At 53.0% G+C, this 20,333-nt stretch overlaps 1 protein-coding gene across 1 annotated transcript; it reads left to right on the forward strand.

Annotated features, from left to right (window-relative positions):
• Window positions 1-7,235, forward strand: Icam5 (intercellular adhesion molecule 5). The gene is made up of 11 exons (XM_006987026.4): window positions 1-320; window positions 1,191-1,460; window positions 1,600-1,920; window positions 2,236-2,523; window positions 2,744-2,998; window positions 3,095-3,343; window positions 4,357-4,599; window positions 4,679-4,957; window positions 5,052-5,291; window positions 5,783-6,046; window positions 6,842-7,235. The coding sequence occupies exons 1-11, from the start codon at window positions 239-241 to the stop codon at window positions 7,096-7,098; spliced, it is 2,748 nt and encodes a 915-aa protein (XP_006987088.1). The 5' UTR covers window positions 1-238; the 3' UTR covers window positions 7,099-7,235.
• Window positions 7,236-20,333: the final 13,098 nt, after the last annotated feature.

The following is a 20,333-nucleotide window of genomic DNA, read 5'->3' on the forward strand; positions in this document are numbered from 1 at the left end:
GCACTAAGACCGGGAGCAGCCCAGTGCGTGCTCGCCTCCCGCCAGTTCGCCCCCCATCACCGCCTCTACCACCGCCCCCTCCTTGGAAACCAAGTTACCAACGTTTAAACCAATCCCTGGGCGCAACTCTGCCACCCCCACACTCCACCCGCTGCGCTGCGCCGTCCTCCCAGCCCGGCTCTCCATCACTCGCGCTCCCCTCTCCTCCTGCGTTCTCCCCTCCCCGGCAGCGGCGGCAATGCCGGGGCCTTCGCCAGGGCTGAGCCGAGCGCTCCTCGGCCTCTGGGCTGCCCTGAGCCTGGGGATCCTCGGCATCTCAGGTAAGAAGAGCCCGCCCGCGGAGCCAGGTGGACAAGGCGGGGGAGGTTTTGAAGGACCAGAGAGGGCGGCCCGGGTGTCCCCTCCAGGCTCCGCCCTCTTCTTGCTTCCCACGCTTCTGCCACCACCTGGAGCCCGGGGCTTCTCCCCATCCCTCCTCCACCCCAACACACCTCGATCTTTCAGACCTGAACCCAGCACCTTTTATGGATTCGGGGTTTTGCACCCAACCCCGCTCAGGAGAGACACTGTGGCTTTCCTATTTCTTTCCTGCTCTGTCGTGCCCTATGGTTCACGGACTGGCATCATCCCTATTCGTGATCCTCAAAGACCCCCATCTCTTCAACTGTTATGACTCAGAGGCCCTGTTCCCCCTCCACCTGTAGCCCTGGCAACCGGCTTTCTGGGTCTTTTCCCGCGGTTCCTTCCCAGAGTCCAGCCTTGAGGCTGTCTGTCCAAGTTACTCAAGTTTGGGGACAGTCTCCTTCAAGCCTTTGACTCAGTCTCATCTCTACTTTGCTTTCGCCCCCAGCCTCAGTGTGTCTCCCCACCCCCATTTACTGACAATGTGCCAGAGTCTTGAGACTCACTTGGTTCCCCATCCCCCCACTGGAGTCTCCTCCTCCCCACTATTGACGTGTGCATCCGAGACCCCATTCTCCCCGCACCGAGTTTCCCCATCTCTGCCTTAGAAAGCAAGACGCCCCTCTGAGAGTGTGCCAGCCTCGAAGCTTGAGTGGGATGCGGGACTCCCGTGCTATTTCTTGGCGGTGGCCTCTCCTCGTCCTTGCAGAGACCCCTGATTTGGGATATAGGGGCGCTAAGATTTCAGAGAGGGGGTCCCCAGGCTGAGCCCGCGTTTTCCCGGGCAGCGGTCGCGCTCGAACCTTTCTGGGCGGACCTTCAGCCCCGCATGGCGCTCGTGGAGCGCGGGGGCTCGCTGTGGCTCAACTGCAGCACGAACTGTCCGCGGCCGGAGCGCGGTGGCCTGGAGACCTCGCTGCGCCGGAACGGGACCCAGAGGGGTCTGCGCTGGCTGGCTCGACAGCTGGTGGACATCCGAGAGCCAGAGACGCAACCCGTCTGCTTCTTCCGCTGCGCGCGCCGCACACTACAAGCGCGTGGGCTCATTCGAACTTTCCGTGAGTTGTGGGTGGGCACGCCCCTTAGGTCCCTGGACCTCCCCTTCAAGCTCCGCCCACCGGCCCGCACGCCCTCCTTCCCACCCGCAACCCGGTGAGCGCTACAGCTCAATTGAGCGGAAGTTTTGGTCCCTTGCAGAGCGGCCGGATCGGGTAGAGCTAATGCCGCTACCTCCTTGGCAACCCGTGGGCGAGAACTTCACCTTGAGCTGCAGGGTTCCGGGAGCGGGACCCCGAGCGAGCCTCACGTTGACTCTGCTGCGGGGCACCCAGGAGCTGACCCGCCGCAGTTTCGTGGGCGAGCCACCCCGAGCGCGCGGCGCGATGCTCACCGCCACGGTCCTGGCGCGCAGGGAGGACCACGGGGTCAATTTCTCATGCCTCGCGGAGCTGGACCTGAGGCCACACGGCTTGGGACTCTTTGCAAACAGCTCCGCCCTCAGACAGCTCCGCACCTTTGGTGAGCGTGGACCCTGACTGACAAGTTTTAAAGAAGTTTAGGGGCAGCCAGGTGTAGTGGCGCACGCCTTTATGCACACGCCACGGTGCAAGTGTGGAAGTTAAAGAACAACTTTAGTGGGAGTTGGTTCTCTTCTTCCGCCCCATGTGGGACCGAGGGATCGAATCAGGTCCTCAGGCTTGGCGGCAAGCGCCTGTTTCCGCTGAGCCATATCGCCGGCCCTTTTGTATTTTTATGATGAAACCATGTAAATTGCTTGGCCCACATTGAATGTTTAATACGTAAACTCAAGCGCCGGTTCTTTGTCTCCCCCAGCCCTGCCTCCAGTTCCCCCGAGCCTGGTTGCTCCCCGAATCTTAGAAGTGGGCTCAGAAAGGCCGGTGAGCTGCACTTTGGATGGGCTGTTTCCTGCCCCAGAAGCCGGGGTTTACCTCTCGCTGGGAGATCAGAGGCTGCAACCTGCTGTGACCTTCGATGGCGACAGCCTCGTGGCCACTGCCATAGCTACGCCAAGCGCAGAGCAGGAAGGCACCAGACAGCTGATGTGCAGCGTGACTCTCGGGGGCGAAAGCAGGGAGACCCAGGAAAATCTGACTGTCTACAGTAAGGGGATCGAGGGGGGGGCTTCAGTGGCCGGGTCTGGGTCCTGAGTCTCACGAAGGCGGAGCCTGTAAAGTGGGCGGGGCCTCCACACCCGAACAGGGCGGGAGAGTTCCAGGGCAGGAGCAGCAGGAAGCTGGAAATGAATAGATGAGGGGGGGGGGCTTGAGTTAACTGAGGGGTCAGTGGCCAGTGAACCCCACCCCAATGCTCCACCCTCCAGGTTTCCCCGCTTCTCTTCTGACTTTGAGTGAGCCAGAAGCCCCTGAGGGCAAGGTGGTGACCATAAGCTGCTGGGCTGGGGCTCGAGCCCTTGTCACCCTGGAGGGAATTTCAGCTGTGGTCCCGGGACAACCCGCTGAGCTCCAGTTAAATGTCACGGAGAATGACGACAAGCGAGGCTTCTTCTGCGACGCCGCCCTTGAAGTGGACGGGGAGACCCTAAGAAAGAACCAGAGCGCTGAGCTTCGTGTTCTGTGTGAGTGGGTGCTCACCTATCTTTGTGACCTCCAAGGACCGCATCTCTATGGCGCCATCTTTAACCTTACTCCATTTCCTCTGCCCACGCCTGCAGATTCACCCCGGCTGGATGACTCGGGTTGTCCCAGGAGCTGGACATGGCCCGAGGGCCCAGAGCAGACCCTTCACTGCGAGGCCCGCGGAAACCCAGAGCCCTCGGTGCACTGTGCGAGGCCTGAGGGCGGGGCGGTGCTGGCGCTGGGCCTGCTGGGCCCAGTGACTCGCTCCCTGGCAGGCACTTACCGCTGTACGGCAGTCAATGGCCAAGGCCAGGCGGTCAAGGACGTGACCCTGACTGTGGAGTGTGAGTAGGGAGAGGTGGGCATGCGCATCTCTTTCCGGTCTCAGAGTTTGGGAGGTTGGCCTACAAAGAGGCCGGGCTCCAGCAGGAATTGGGAAAACATTGTAGGGTGTTCATAAACTTGGTGGTGGTGCCTGGGCACAGCCTGGCAAGAAGAGGCAGTCAAAACAGTGTACCTGGGAAGGTCTCACGGGCGCTTTGTGGGAATCAGTCAGAAGGACCCGGAGACCTCAGGAAAGGGCAACTGAGTCTGTCTTCAGAACCCATGTAAAGGTGGAAGGAGAGACCAAGCTCCGATCTCCACACATGCGCTGGGTAGTGCTTCCCCACACAAGTATCACACAGAGTAAATAAGTAAATAAAACGGCCCAGGCAGAACTAAGAGGTGGGCACTTCTTTAATCCCAGCACTCAGGAGGCAGAGAAACAAGCAGATCACTGTGAGTTCCAGGCCAGCCTGGTCTACAGAGCAAGATCCAGAACAGCCAGGACTACACAAAGAAACCCTGTCTTCAAGAACCAAAGAGAGATCTCCCATGCAGGATATAGCTTGCCACACGCTTTCTGGAAGCAGAAGATAGAAAGAAGGTCATTAGGGGAATCAGATGGGTTTCTAAATCCAAACTTGGGCCTGGGGCTGCAGTTCAGTAGGTAGGTGGTTTTCTTAGCATGTTTGAAGCCTGGTCACACCTTCTGCATGGCAGAAACCAGGCACAGTTAAAGCCCAGAGCTTGGGAGTAGGAGGCAGGAGGATCAGGAGTTCAGTATAGTCCTCTGTTACATGATGAGTTCAAGGCCAGCCTGGGCTATAGGACATCCTGCCTTAAAAAACAAAATCAGGGGCTGGAGAGATGGCTCAGAGGTTAAGAGCACTGACTGCTCTTCCAGAGGTCCTGAGTTCAAGTCCCAGCAACCACATGGTGGCTCACAGCCATCTGTAACGAGATCTGGTGCCCTCTTCTGCATACATAATAAATAAATTAATTAATTAAAAAAAAAAAACAAAATCTGTTCCAGATGCCCCAGCGCTGGACAGTGTAGGCTGCCCAGAACATATTACGTGGCTGGAGGGAACAGAAGCATCGCTTAGCTGTGTGGCCCACGGGGTTCCACCGCCTAGCGTGAGTTGCGTGCGCTCTGGGAAGGAGGAGGTCATGGAAGGGCCGCTGCTTGTGGCCCGAGAGCACGCCGGCATTTACCGATGCGAAGCCATCAACGCCAGAGGATCGGCTGCCAAAAACGTGGCTGTCACGGTGGAATGTGAGTAGCGGTGGCTGGAGGGAAGCCCACACGGGTATCCTCCGTCCTCAGTGTGAACTCCTATTTCCCTGCTTCCTAGATGGTCCCAGTTTTGAGGAGCTGAGCTGCCCGAGCAACTGGACGTGGGTAGAAGGATCTGGAAGGCTGTTTTCCTGCGAAGTTGACGGGAAGCCAGAACCACGCGTGGAGTGCCTGGGCTCCGAGGGTGCCAGCGAAGGGGTGGTGTTGCCTCTGGTGTCCTCAAACCCTGGTCCTAGAAACCCTATGACCTCTAGTAACCTGTCACCGGGTATCTACCTCTGCAACGCCACCAACCGGCACGGTTCCACAGTCAAAACTGTCGTCGTGAGCGCGGAGTGTGAGCGGGGAGGCGGGCAGGTGGGCGGGAAGTACGGGGTATCCCAGGGTCCCTGCCTTCCCTGACGCCTCTCTTGTTGGTGGCTGCTCTGCAGCGCCACCACAGATGGATGAGTCCAGCTGCCCAAGTCACCAGACTTGGCTGGAGGGAGCCGAGGCCACCGCGCTGGCCTGCAGTGCCAGGGGACGGCCCTCGCCTCGGGTGCGCTGCTCCAGGGAGGGCGCTGCAAGGCTGGAGAGGCTGCATGTGTCCCGAGAGGACGCGGGGACCTACCGCTGTGTGGCCACCAATGCGCATGGCACGGATTCGCGGACGGTCACCGTGGGTGTGGAATGTGAGTGAGGATGGCGTTTGCATGGAGGCGTCTCAGACCGCTAGAGAAGCGCCTTGAGGGCTAAGGATGTAGTCCGGTGGACAGTGCTCAGCACGCACGCACGCACACACGCACGCACAAAGCGTTCTGTTCCCAGTACACTTGGGAGGCAGAGGCAGGCAGAGCTCTGTTCTAGAACGGCCTGGTCTACGCAGGGGCTGCAGGATTACTTAGGCTCTCTCTTGCTCGCTGCATCTCCTCCCGACCTCAGCCGTGGGAGGGGAGAGTCGCAAACCCCTGGGAATTCCGAGGGGCTTTTCCAGTACCCCTCCGTAAGAAACAAGTACTTTGGTTGCCACAGCAGGTGGGTAGCGGGAGCGGGGTTCTCAGAGGAGGCAGCGGTTTTGCCTGCCCATCCCAGGAGGGGTGATCTCAGGCTGACTGTGGACATCCCCATCTCGAGGATGCTTGATGAACGACCAGTGCTGAGCAGCCTCTTCGTGCCCCTGCAGACCGTCCTGTCGTGGCCGAGCTGGCGGCCTCGCCCCCGAGCGTGCGGCCCGGCGGTAACTTCACTCTGACCTGCCGAGCCGAGGCCTGGCCTCCAGCACAGATCAGCTGGCGCGCGCCCCCGGGGGCTCTCAACCTCGGCCTCTCCAGCAACAACAGCACGCTGAGCGTGGCAGGCGCCATGGGCAGCCACGGCGGCGAGTATGAGTGCGCAGCCACCAATGCGCATGGGCGCCACGCGCGGCGCATCACGGTGCGCGTGGCCGGTGAGTGGCGGGTTCCTGGGGTGGAGGTGGGGGCGAGGGACGTGCAACACTCCGGGGAGTGGCCTAGGCCTTGGGGTTACTGACCCCAACTCTACCTCTCAGTATGCAAGACCGAAGGGGGCCAGTGTGGAGGCCAAGGGCGCTTCATGGGTGGGGCTGTTGGTGACAGGTTAGGTGGGGGGGGGGTGGAGGCAGAGAGAATGGACAGGAGCCAGGACGATGCTGCTCACCTGTGTCCCATACTGGAGGGACATAGGAAAGCGGAGGCAGAAAGATCCGAGATAAGGGTATCCTCAGCTACACAGGGATTATAAGGCCAGCCTATGCCACCTAAGACCTTTTCAAACACACACAAAAGGAAGAAAGGACCTCCTAGGACAGACGTGTGTGTGTGTGTGTGTGTGTGTGTGTGTGTGTGTGTGTACGCGCGCGGTCCCTTTAGAGTGGGTACTAGGAGCTAAGAAACACATGACCCAGTTCACTCTCCACCATGCCACTGAGGGGGAACTGAGGTCAGAGATGGCCTCAGCGTAGTTGATGGTGGCCCCGGTTCACGTCTGTCCTGGGGCTGGGGGCTGTCAGAGCTAGAGGAAGGCTGAGCTGGTCCTTCCAGGCTGTCCCCTTAGGGGAATGGGCGGAACTGGGTCATTAGGAGGGTATAGGGGGTCCATGGCCCAAGAGGGGTACATGGGTGCTTTGGGGGCCCCCGATGCTGGAGAGGCCTTCCTGGCCTCTTCTTCCATCAGGCTGCGGTAGCAGGTGCTTGGAGGGCTGAGGGAGGGTCTGCGCCTACAGGTCCGTGGCTGTGGGTCGCTGTGGGCGGTGCGGCAGGGGGCGCGGCGCTGCTGGCCGCGGGGGCCGGCCTGGCCTTCTACGTGCAGTCCACGGCCTGCAAGAAAGGCGAGTACAACGTGCAGGAGGCCGAGAGCTCCGGTGAGGCCGTGTGTCTCAACGGCGCGGGCGGGACGCCGGAAGGCGGAGCCGAGACCCCCGGCACCGCGGAGTCGCCTGCAGATGGCGAGGTCTTCGCCATCCAGCTGACAGCCTCGTGAGCCCGCGCCCAGCGCCCGCCTCGGGGAGCCTCGGCAAGCGCTGGGGCGGGCGTGTGTGTTGTTCGCTCTCTTTATTCAATTCCAGGGGCATCACCTCCATTTTCTACCCGTTCCCCTCAATAAAGTTTTTATAAAGGACTCTGGGTCTCTGTAATGTACGCAATGAGGGCTGAATTCCAATCTCAAGGGACACACACACACATATCCTTGTATGTGATATATATATATATATATATATATATATATATATATATATATATATATATTAATTAGTTTTTCTGCGACAGGCTTTCCCATAGCCCAGGTTGGCCTGAAACTTCCCATGTGGCTGAGGATGACCTTGGTCTTCTGATCCTCCCCCTGTAATTCCAGTGAGCACCACCACACTTGGTTTTTGAAGTGCTGAGAACAGAACCATTAGCTTCCTACATGCTAGGCAAATGCTCTATCAACCAAAGTCCAGCCACATCCCCAGGTTTTGTATTTTAAGACAGGGGCCTATGTAGTCCAGGCTGGACTGGAACTCCCTCTGTAGGTGAGGATGACCTTGAACTTGAATCCATCATTCTCCTGCCTCCACCTCTTGAGCCAGCACTCAAGAATTATTCATTGAGCTAATGGTGGTGTGTCCTTTAATCCCAGCATCTGGAGGCAGAGGCAGGGGAAATCTGTGAGTTCAGGGCCAACCTGGTCTACAAAGCAAGTTCCAGGACAGCCAGAGCCACACAGAGAAAAGTCTCGAAGGAAAAACAAACAAAAATGAGTTATTTGCTGAGGGGCTGGAGAGATGCCCGGGTTAAGAGTGCATACTGCTCTTACGGAGAGCCCAAGTTCAGTTCTCAGCTCTAGGGGTCCGGAACCCAGTTCTGGCCTCCACTGCACTGCACTCACGTGCCCTCCACAGACAGACACGTACATATACACACAGATAAAAGTTAAATTAAGAAATAGTTCTTCATTCAAAGCACTTATTGTTATGAACTCCCATGTTCCAGTATGTTCCACGCCGTCTGTGTACACGAGACCCGGAGCTGAGGCTTGACCTCCTGGCACTGTACAGCTTCCTGGCACGAAAGGACTCGGGCAGGGTGGGGACCCGCTCCTTTTCCGTCCCAACCACTTATCTCTTCCGCCCAGTTGCTGCCCTCTGATCCCCTGGATCTCAAGGTGGGAATGAAGGTCGCTCCCCAAGGCCTGGTTACAGTCACAGCGAGGCTCCTTTTCCAGTCCTGATCCTCGCCCCTTCCCAGGGGTCTGGATTTCCGGCATGAGTAAAAGGCTAAAGGTGTCAGGGCAGGTGTGAGCGACACACCCCTGTATTCCTGGCACTAGAGACGAGACAGAAGGATCAGAAGCTCAAACTAATCCTTGGGTGAGTATCCAGTGAAGGCCGGTCTAGGACAGGAGCCCTTACCTCAGAAGCAAACCAACAGGAAATGTTACGGGGGCTCAGATGGTAAAGTGATGGCCACAGGTCTGATTTCAGTCCCCAACACGCATGTAAAAACGGGGACAGGGACGGGGGCCAGCCAAACGGCTCAGTGGGTAAAGGTGCTTGCTGCACAGGCGCCCTGAGTTTGACCCCTGGAAACCACGAAAGGGTAGAGGAGAGAACAGACAGCGCACAGGTGTGCTGTGACCTCCACACACACACTGTGACTCGTGTCCCTGGTCACACACGTGACCCCACACACTAAGGTGTGTCATGGCCAGAGGGAGGTGGAGACGAGCAGATACCTTTGGCTTTATTGTCCACCAGCCTAGCCACGTCGGCAAGGCCCAGAGAGCTAGAGATCCTGGTGGGGGTCAGCAGGTAAAAGTGCTTGATGATGTAAGTTCAGTCCCAGGACTTCCACGGTGGGAGGAGAAAACTGACTCTGAAAATCGTCCTCTGACCGCCACCTGTACTGTATCACACACACGCGCACACACACACACACACAGCAATGGTTCCAGCCCTTGGGTCGCCTCTCCTCGTAAAGAGTGAATCACCACCCCACTCTCGACACCTTCTCCTTCCTGTGCTCACCTGTGCCTCAGTTTACTCCCCAACTTGCCTTTCCACTCTGCCTGTCACAGTTCACTGCAGATAAGTAAAGGCAGGGATCCGCTGCAAGCCCACAGTGCAGACCTCCCCTCCTCCTCCCCAGCAGAGGCAGAAGGAGAGAACAGCTGGGCCTTCTCCAGGCAGCCTCCTCCTCATCTCTGCTCCCTGAAAAGCAGGAACACGCAGCTCTGGCGAGGGAAGTGGGTCTGGGCAGCTCCTACCTCCATTGGTTGCTCAGCCGCAAACATTTAATCAGCGAGGATGAGAACAGGAAGCAGGGGCAGGAGACTGCAAAGCTGTGCCAGAGATGCAAGCATGCCAGCACAGACTAAGTGTGAGCCCTGTCGGCTCTCCTCAGCCTGCAGTCATCTCCTCACTCACTCCTGCCTGCCTCCTCAGGCGTCCTTGGGGCTCACAAAGTCCTGCTGTCCAGCGCAGTGCCTGTTGGCTTTTTTTTTTTTTTTCTTCTGTGACAGGGTTTCTCTGTGTAGCTCTGGCTGTCCTGGAACTTGCTTTGTAGACCAGAGTGGCCTCGAACTCACAGAGATCTCCTGCCTCTGCCTCCTGAGTGCTGGGATTAAAGGCATGCGCCACCATGGCTAGGGAGCTGAAGCTCCTAAGCAAAAGATTGATAGAAAGCCAAATTGTGTGCTGAGGAGCTTCTGGAAGTCTGTAAAGCCTGAGGAGCAGTTCACACAAGACAACCATGATGGAACAACACAGGTGAAGACTGCCAAGCCTGTCCTGGGGTGGGTAATTATCCCCCCAGTGAACAGCCAGGTATGGTGAGTGGGGAGGCAACAGCCGCCCTGACAACCCAGGGCCTGTCTGACCCAGGGAGCCTGTGGGTGCATCGGGAAAGCTGGGCCACATTCACCTTTGGCCCTGAGTAGGTCTGAGCAGACTGAGGCAGGCCCGCTGACTTGGTCAGGGTAGAGAGATGTAGGGGGGCTCCGTGAAGAGCTCTGGGATATGGAAACGTAATGGCTCAGAGAGAATGACTGGGGGTGACAGAGAGCTAATTAAGTTAGCATCTCCTATCCACGCTGTGTGCCCAACCTTGATCTGTGGAGGAAGCAGCTGACAAATGGATGGAACCTTCTGGTGCTGCATGAGACCTTGATTGTGTTGACTTCACTATCTTCCTAGGTGTGAACTTCTGAGATCACCTGACACTTGGTGAGAACAGGTGAGAACACACTCAGAGTGTTTCACCAAGGTTGTCTTTGTCACCCCACTGTTATGGGATGGGGGTTCGGGATGTTGCCTTGTCCTGTCCTCTAGAGGAACAGAATTTATGTGTGTGTGTGTGTGTGTGTGTGTGTGTGTGTGTGTGTGTGTAGTTATATATAAGAATATATAGTGCGTGTGTGTGTGTGTGTGTATATATATATATTATATGTAACTATGCACATACACACATATATAAAGGGGATTATGGAGTCAGAGCAGACACCAGCCCCCCACGGCCCAAGGAGCAACATGTCAGCAGACCCGTAATGCCACAGTCATGTGGTAAAATATAGATTAATAGAAATGGGTTAATTTAATATATAAGAGCTAGCTAGCGATAAGCCTGAGCCATAGACCAAACAGTTTGTAATTAATATTAAACCTCTGAGTGATTATTTTATAAAAAAAAAATGGCTGTTCCCCAGGCTGGACCGAGTGGAACCAAGCAACTTCAGTCTATAGGCTGTGGTCCAACTAGTCCAGCAATGGCCCTCTGTCTAAAAACAGAAGGTCCAAGAATCCAGTAATTGTTCAGTTTATAAGACTAGATGTCTCAGCTGGTCTGCAGTATATTCTGGAATCCCAAAGAAGTCGGCGACTTGCCAGTGAGAATGAAGGCAGGCAGACAAAGAGAGAGCTTCCTTCTTCCATGTCCTTTATAGAGGCTGCCAACAGAAGGTGTGGTCCAGATTAAAGGTGGAGCTTCCCACTTCAAATATCTGGATTAAAAATGGGTCTTCCTATGTCAAATGATTTAATTAAAAAAAAAAATCCCTCATGCCAGGTGGTGGTGGTGCATACCTTTAATCCCAGCACTTGGGAGGCAGAGACAGGCAGATCTCTGTGAGTTCAAGGCCAGCCTGGTCTACAGAGCGAGTTCCAGGACAGGATCTAAAGCTACACAGAGAAACTTTGTCTCGAAAAACCAAAAAAACAAAACAAAACAAAAAAAATCCCTCACACGAGTATCCAGTTGTTCAGGTTTTAGTTGAAAAGGTATTACAAATTTAGAATGGGTGGCAATCTCCCTTGAGGGACATTTTTTTAGTATCTCAAATTTAAATATGATAATTATTGATATTCTCTTAAGTGATGCTACACTGCCTAATAAAGAAATCATGGAAAGAAAAGACAGATATCTGTACAAATGCATTCTTAACAAAATAGGACAGAAACATTCATGTCCATTATAATCCTCTTGTCTACAACGGGTCACATGGCTTTAGCTGGTATCTATAACTGCCGTCCTCTCTTCCCATTCTGCATCTCCTCCATCCTCAACAAGCACCTCGCAGGCCTTGGCTCTTTCCCTGGAGGAGTGACCCACACCTTCACTCCTGAGGACTCTGTGCTCTTTGTCCCCCTGCCTGCATTGGGCTGCTGCAGTTTCCCACTGACTTTAATCCCAGGACACGGTAGCCCCAAACATCCCCTAAAGATAGCCCCAAAACACCCCCTAAAGATAGCCTCAAAACACCCCCTAAAGATAGCCCCAAAACACCCCCTAAGGGATCTCCTGCACTCCAGACATAATCTTCCTTACCTCCATTGTGGAGAGGCGATCCAATTTCCCCATGGTACTCTGGATAAGTCACCCCTCCAGACACTGTTATTCCTTTCTTAGACTGTTGGCTTAAAGTCATCAGAAGACAAAGTGGCCAGCAGGAAGTCTGAACTTCCAGTTCATTGGAATGTTTGTGTGGCTCCTGGCAGGAATGCTTCCTGCCATGGAACTAAAACTTCTAGACCAGCAGAACTTCAGGTCACAAGAAGTTTGTTAGTGCGCCACTAGGGGTGATAGTGCGTGGGACCGTTCCCTTTGCCTCCCTTTGATTCGTGGACCTGTGAATCCTGGCTGTGGGAGAAGCTAGACCATGTATTAGATGCTGATTCAAAGAATATACCACCGTCTGAAGAACCCTGCCCCAGCCCTCCAGGCTGCTGCTGGTGTTGCAACTGGTTTTTGTTTTTTGTTTTGTTTTGTTTTGTTTTCTCCCAAGACAGGGTTTCTCTGTGTAGCCCTGGCCATTGTAGAACTTGCTCTGTAGACCAGGCTGGCCTTGAACTCAGAGATTTGCCTGCCTGTGTTGCCCCAACCCTAGGGTGCTGGGATTGGAGGGGTGGGCCACCACACCCATAATTGTTTTCAAAAGGCCATCCCAGCTTTCTGTGAGGCCAGCTGCTCCAGGATGGTGGGGAACACAGTAAGACCTCTGGTTTCCATGATTGCAGGCCATTGTCACACTTCTCTGGCTGTGAAGTGAGTTCCTTGGTCAGAAGTAATACTGTGTAGAATACCATGATGGTGGGTAAGGCATTCGGTAAGTCCACGGATGGTGGTTTTGGCAGAGAAATTACGTGCAAGAAAGGCAAATTTATAACCAGAGTAACTATCTACTCCAGTAAGGACAAAGCATTGTCCTTTCCACAGAGAAAGTGGTCCAGTGGAGTCAGCCTGCTACCATTGCTGGCTGGTCACCCTGGGGAATGGTGGCAGATCTAGGGCTCAGTGCTGGCCTCTGTTGTTGGCAGCAGCTGTGGCCAGGCCAGCCTTGGTGAGTGAAGTCCATGTTGAGTTTATGCATAACCCCCATCTCTGCCACCATGACCACTTTGTTCCTGGGCCCATTGGGCAATGACAGGGATGGCTGAGGAAAGAGGCTGACTGTCTGCAGAATGGGTCATCCTGTCTACTTGATGACTGAATGCCTCCTCAGCTTCAGTCAACTTTTGTTTGTGTTTTTGAGACAGGGTTTCTCTGTGTAGTCCTGGCCATTCTGGAACTAGCTCTGTAGACCAGGCTGGCCCACAACTCTCAGACATCCTCCTGCCTCTGCCTCCTGAGTGCTGGAACTAAAGGCATGCGCCACCACCGCCTGGCTTGAGTTGATATATATTTTTTTTTAATTTATTTATTTATTATGTATAATATTCTGTCTGCACGTATCTCTGCAGGCCAGAAGAGGGCACCAGATCTCATTACAGATGGTTGTGAGCCACCATGTGGTTGCTGGGAATTGAACTCAGGACCTTTGGAAGAGCAAGTAGCACTCTTAACCTCTGAGCCATCTCTCCAGCCCTTGAGTTGATATTCTTTTTTTTTTTTTTTTTTTTTTTTGGTTTTTTTTTTTTTCGAGACAGGGTTTCTCTGTGTAGCTTTGTGCCTTTCCTGGAGCTCACTTGGTAGCCCAGGCTGGCCTCGAACTCACAGAGATCCGCCTGTCTCTGCCTCCCGAGTGCTGGGATTAAAGGCGTGCGCCACCACGCCCGGCTCTTGAGTTGATATTCTTAAAGAATTATTCGTTACAGGTCGGGTCATCATGGACCTTGCTTTGTCTATGCTGCCAATTATGATGGCAATCATCTTGCCTTTGGTTATTCAGTGCTGCTAGCTGGCCCCTGCTACTTTGTGGCCCAATTAGTCCATTCAACTGGGCGGCAGTGTCTCCAACCCTCAGGTCTGGCACAAGGAAAAGGGAGACAACAAAGCTCTTCAGATGTGCTGTGGCCTCTCACCGTTTTATGTCTTACAGGATTAGTGACGGGCGTGTCTTCTGGGCCTTCCCAAGGTGGAGGGTTAGGTTTACACAGTGCACCCACTTTGACATTCCAATGTCCCTGAGCCTGAACATCCCTTCATCAACACCAAGCCAAGGGATATCAGGATCTCCAACTCCTTTTCAGTAGACCAGCTTTTGACAAATGCTTTTTTTCTTTTTTTGAGACAGGGTCTCTCTGTGTAGCTTTGCACCTTTCCCGGACCTTGCTCTGTAGACCAGGCTGGCCTCGAACTCACAAAGGTCCGCTTGGCTCTGCCTCCCGAGTGCTGGGATTAAAGGCGTGCGCCACCATCGCCCGGCTTGACAAATACTTTAGCCAACCATTCAAACAGACTTTTGACACCTTTTTTTAAACTGTGAGCTTCCATATTAAACCTAGAGTCTGCACTTAGAGTGTCCATACCAATAAACAGCCTGGCTGGGCAGCAGTGGTGTACACTTTAACCCCAGCACTCGGGAGGCAGAACCAGGCGGATCTGTGTGAGTTCTAGGCCAGCCAGGTCTACAGAGCAAGATCCAGGACAGGCACCAAGACTACCCAGAGAAACTGTGTTGAATAATAAAATAGAAATAAATAAATAAATAAATAAACAGCCTGGTCCAGTTGCATGTCATTCTCTGGAGAAGACTTTAATAAGCAGATTAATAAAGCTGAGTGTTTTGCAGGTTAGGAAAGCCATTCGAGACAACCAGGTAAATGGTGCTTCTAACTGCCTTGTAACCCTCCTGGGGCTGGGTTAATTAAAAGAAATAAATCCAATGCTGGGCGGTGGTGGTACACTCGGGAGACAGAGGCAGGCGGATCTCTGTGAGTTTTGAGGCCAGCCTGGTCTACAGAATGAGTTCCAGGACAGCCAAGGCTACACAGAGAAACCCTGTCTCAAAAAAGCAAACAAACAAAAGAATCCAAGAGGTACCCTAAGAGGGTGAAAAAAGGACACTACTAAAGGCCATCTTCCTGAAAGTGTTACAGGTCTGAAGGGAAAGGCTTCCCTAGTGGAGGTGCTGCAGCTCTGAGGGGAAAGGTGTATCCTGGTGGTCGGGAGCCAAGGAACACCACAAAGTCACACTGCACAACAAACCTCACGCAGATTTATTGGAAAAACTCAGGACGGGGGCTGCCTCTGCTTGGGGAAGAAGCAGCAAGGTTTACATAGGGTTTCTTCGGGGCAGAGTTCAAGGGTGGAGATTGGTGGGATTTCAAGTCATCAGCTTGGGACAAGGCCAGGGACTGGTGGGATTTTGAGCTCAGGGATTGGTGGGGTTTGGTGGGTTCTCAAATCCGGAAGTGAGCTCAGACCTTTTACCCTACACTCCTTCCCTGAGATCCCACAAATGGTGACGCCTTTGCTCCGCGTCGGTTGTAGGCCAGGACTAAACGGTGACGCCCTGTTGCTGAAGACACCGCACGCTCTGACTGTAGGACATGGAGACGCTAACTGGGACTGAACTGGAGACTCCCATCCTGCTCTCTGGCTTTTGTAGGGTCAGAGGGGTCATGCAGGCTGCTGACCCCAACATTCCTGCGTGGATGTGGACCCTGTGGGCTGAAATACTGACAAGCTAGGCAGGATGTGCCTGATTGTGCAATAGTTGCTCAGCCACTATGGGTAAGACCAATTCAACTGGATTTAAGGTCCACTCCACAAGACAGAGTTCACATCTGGTGCTGTAAACTGGACAAAACCCGGTGGCTGCTGCGGAGGTCCTAGGTCCCTGTGGGGAATGACTGACTTGTATGGTTTTTCTAGGTGGATGTCACATGCCTGTCACACGCCTTCTAAACATGTGTGCTTATACCCATAGATCACTGCTGTCACCCTCAACTCATAACGACAAGGGACGGTTACAGTGGCATGCGTGGTGGCCTGTTTCTTAGCCACAGGTGGACACCTACAGTCACCACCACCAAGGCTCAGAGATCACTGGGGAAGAGGGAACAGAAAGACAGGAAGAACAGGATGTTGTGTTACAATTTCCTCAGAAATTGAAACATTCCATCCTGCTGTTCTTTAAAAAGGTAGGTAAACAACTCAAACTAGCTTCAGGAAGTCCCTTAAACTGACCAGATTCACTAGGTCCTCCATGCCAGAGTAAGCAGAGCCATGTGCAAAGATGACTCAGACCAAATGGCTTCCCAGAAGTAGAAACCATTTAAGCTGCCTGGAAGAAGTTTAGACCAACAGGTACCTGGAAAGGACACTCTCCAACCTGGTGAGCTTCCTACAGACTGTGCAGTGTGCCTCAGGGAGGGAGGGAGGGAGGGAGGGAGGGAGGGAGGGAGGCAGGGAGGGAGGGAGAGAGGAAGGGAGGGAGGGGAGGAGGGAGGAAGAAAGGACAAACAGACCTGAGTTCCATCCCCAGCACCACATAAAGTCCCAGCGTGGATGAGTCTGCCTGTAATCTTAGTACCAGGGAGGATCCTGAGGTTTCATTGGTCAGACAGCCTACCCAAACATTGAGTTCCTAGTTCAGTGAGAAATTTCACTCAAATGAAAGGGAAGGTCCTGGCTCAGCAGTTAAGAGCACTTGCTGCTCTTGCAGAGGACCCCGGTTAAGTAACTCCAGTTCCAGATGATCCAATCCGGGTACTCTCCTGACCTGTACAGGTTCCCGTGTGCATGAACACATACAAAGAATAGTAAATAGCTGGGGTGGTGGGACACACCTTTCCTTCCAGCATTTGGGAGGCAGAATCAGATGATTTCAGAGTTCGAGGCCATGCTGGTCTATATAGAGTTCCTAGAAAGCTAGGGCCATGTAGAGAGAGCCTGTCTCAAATACAAACAAAAACAACAATACGAAGACAAAACCCGGGAGGCACAGGACGATGGAGATGATAAGAGCAAGTGAGACAGACCGTGAAGTCTGTCCATGTCTGCCGTCGAGGAACTTGCCAGACATGGACATGAGTGCCCAGGGCCTTTGTCCCTTGCATCCCGTGTAGCGTCTCTCTCGGGCTAGATCCACAGGTGGCTGTAGCTTTTCTTGGTAGGCCTACACTCTGTGCTCTTGGAATCACCCACCACCCTGAGGGGCTCTATTGCAGCCTTGGCTTCCGTTCCCCAGCTTCACACAGGGCCCTCTCAGAGACGCCCCAAGTGCAATCTGTCCTCGCGCCACTACACTCGTTCCCAGGCTTTCTTTAGAGTCTTCGATGCTGTAGTCCTTACTGTGAGCATGCTGTCCAAACCAGCACCCCGTGGCCCACGCCAGACACTGACACTGCCTTGAACAGTACCTTCATCCCTTGGACCATGGCTGTAGCAGCTTCTAAGAGTCTGAGAAGCTAAACCTGGGAGCATATTCCTCTGGGTGACTCTCTTTTCTTTGGTTTTTCGAGACAGGGTTTCTCTGTGTAGCTTTGTGCCTTTCCTGGAATTCACTCTGTAGCTGGCCTCGAACTCACAGAGATCCGCATGCCTCTGCCTCCCAAGTGCTGGGATTAAAGGTGTGTGCCACCACCGCCCGGCATGGGTGACTCTTGAGTGCAGGGTATCCAAAGCTCTGGTCTCAAAGCAAAGCATTTCAACTGAATTAGAATTGTTTTGTTTCAAGATCTCATTTTTATTTATATGTGTATATCTATGCAAATGTATGGCACAAGCGTGTAGGTATGTCTTAGTTAGGGTTACCAGCGCTATAACAAAATACCGTGACTAAAAACAAGCTGGGGAGGAAAGGGTTTATCTGGCTTACACTTCCACATTGTAGTCCATCACTGAAGGAAGTCAGGACAGGAGCTCAAACTAAATCTGTGAATGTAAGCCAGCCCCAGCTAGACATTTTCCTTATAAGAGTTGCTGTGGTCATGGTGTCTTTTCACAGAAACATTACCATTCCAAAAGGGTGGAAAGGGAGCATAGTGAGGAAATACTGGACAGGAAACCAGCTGGGCAAACTCCAAACTGCTTCTCCATGTCTGATGTCAAAGTACTTCTCACATCTCCAACTCCTTTCAGCTTTCTTGACTGCAACACACTTCCTTCTCTTTGGCTGGCTCCACTCCCTTTTAGCATCTTTCCTCAACAGGTATCCCACAACTCCAGCATCTCCAACATTTCCGGGTCCCCAAGGCAATTCAGGCTTCACCTTCACAGCTTCACTCAATGGCTTCTCTAGGTCCCCATGAAGGGATCCCCCTGACATATGTCTGGCCTCAGTGACTTTCCTTAGTCATGGGGGTGGGACAGGGTGTTTCCATAACTTCTTTCTTGTATCCTTGACTCTTAAACCAGAACTACGTGGCCAAGGCTGCTAAATTTTCCTGCTTGCTGGGGCTGAAACATGGCACAGAGGACAGTGTGCTTCTAGGATAGCTCACTAAGCCATGCTTAAAATGTTCAAGCGCTTTTCTAGTCCAGAGTCCCAAAGTGTTTCATAGTCTTCCAAACAAAAACATGGTCCAGACTATCACAGTAACACCCCACTCCTGGTACCAACTTCTGTCTTAGGATTTTATTTCTGTGAAAAGACGCCATGACCACAGCAACTCTTATAAGGAAAATGTATAACTTGTGCCATTGTATGTTAAAAGTATGTGATCTGTTGATTTTATAGAGGATTACAGTTAAGAGATTTGCCATGAGTCTCAGAAGAAACTTTGAACTTTTTGTTTTCTTTTTCTGAGACAGAAAGTTTCTCTGTGTAGCCCTGGCTGTCCTGGAACTCACTCTGTAGACCAGGCTGGCCTCCAACTCACAGAGATCTGCCTGACTCTGCCTCCCCAGTGCCGGAATTAAAGGTGTGCGCCACCACCTCCCTGATTTCTTTCCCTTAACATAATCTTGCTGTGTAGACCAAATTGGTTTCAAACTCCTGGACTTAATCCATCCTGCCTCATCCTCCAAGTGCAGGAATTGCATGCACACACCTCCATCTCTCCACCAGAGATCAGTGGCCTGTGCACCCCAGGGCCCACTTCTCATGAATATGCAGATCTGTGCACCCCAGGGCCCACTTTTCATGAATATGCAGATTCGTACTCATTTTAGTTTTCAAACAGTCCTGCTTGGCCTGGAACTTACTGTGTAGTCCAGGCTGGCATTGAACACACGGAGATGCACCTGCCTCTGCCTCTTCAGCACTAGGATTAAAGGTGTGCAACACCTGCCCTGCCTTCACATGTATGCATGCATGGCAGCTAGAGGTCCAGCTGGGTATCTTCTCCAATGGCTCAGTCTTCTTTATTTTTTGGTGTGTGTGGGGACCTATGCCAAAGTGCACTCATATGAGGTCAAACAATTTTTGGGAGTCTGTTCTTTCTGCTGGGTAACATGGGTCTGTGCACACATACCCAGTTTAAAACTGTCTCGAAACTAAAAAAATGGGTGTGGGAGGCTGCTTGTCTGTAACCCCAGCCCAGGGAAGGCAGAGACAGCTGGATCAAGTGGCAAGTGTTCAGGGAGAAGACCCATCTCAAAAAACAAGGTGGAGGGCCAGCAAGGTGGTTCAGGGGATGAAGGCCCTTACTGCGGAGCCTAGAGCCCAGACTCCATTCCAGGACCCACCCAGGGAAAGGAGAGTGCTGACTCCCACACCTGTGTGTCCTCTGACCTCCACAGGCATGCTATGGCATGCACCTGTGCGCGCATGTGCGCGCACGCGCGCACACACACACACACACACACACACACACACACACACACACACACGCATACACAATTAAAATATCAAAACAGCTGTTAGGAGAGGTGGTGCAGATGTGCAATTTTAGCACTGGGGAGGTTGAGGCAGGAAAACCAGGAGGTAAGGGCAGCCTGGGCCACACAACACTGTTTTACAGAATAAAAGAAAACCAAGCATTGAGACGGATGCTGTGCAGCTCAGGCCAGGCCCCAACCTGGAGTCCTCCTCCCTCGACCTTCCGGGGTCTGTGTTCGTAGATGCCTTGGGTGTTTGTGCCGCATGTGAGTGTGCGGGAGCATTGTGGGTCTCACAACTTATCTAGGAAAAACCTCATATGGCTAGGCCTGTGTGTAAATGCCCAGATAGCTGAGCTGAGCTGTCTAGCTGGCTGGCTCATTTTAAAAATTACTTGTTTTTTAAAGTTAAGCTTGAAAATTTTTGTATGTGTATGTATATGGGTGTTTTGCCTGTGTGTACACACATACACACACAAACACACACACACATATACACACAGACACATACATATGTGTGTGTCTGTGCGTATACCATGTGTATGCCTGGTATCCTTAGAAGTCAGAAGAAGGCATCTGATTCTCTAGAACTGGAGTTAGTGATGGTTGTCAACTGCCATGTGGGTGCTGGGAATTGAACCTGGATCTTCTGGAAGAGCAGCCAGTGCTCTTAACTACTGAGCCATCTCTCCATCCACCATTCTCCTTTTATTATTAATTATTATTATTATTTTGGTTTTTTGAGACAGGGTT

This window comes from Peromyscus maniculatus, chromosome 7 (genome assembly GCF_049852395.1).
Source record: "Peromyscus maniculatus bairdii isolate BWxNUB_F1_BW_parent chromosome 7, HU_Pman_BW_mat_3.1, whole genome shotgun sequence".
NCBI lineage: Eukaryota > Metazoa > Chordata > Mammalia > Rodentia > Cricetidae > Peromyscus > Peromyscus maniculatus.

Excerpts from the sequence above, each read along its gene's own strand:
- Icam5 (XM_006987026.4), top strand. The coding sequence starts at position 239 with ATGCCGGGGCCTTCGCCAGGGCTGAGCCGAGCGCTCCTCGGCCTCTGG. Across the intron at positions 1,921-2,235 it reads CAGACAGCTCCGCACCTTTG|CCCTGCCTCCAGTTCCCCCG; the intron begins GTGAGCGTGGAC and ends TGTCTCCCCCAG. Across the intron at positions 6,047-6,841 it reads CATCACGGTGCGCGTGGCCG|GTCCGTGGCTGTGGGTCGCT; the intron begins GTGAGTGGCGGG and ends CTGCGCCTACAG.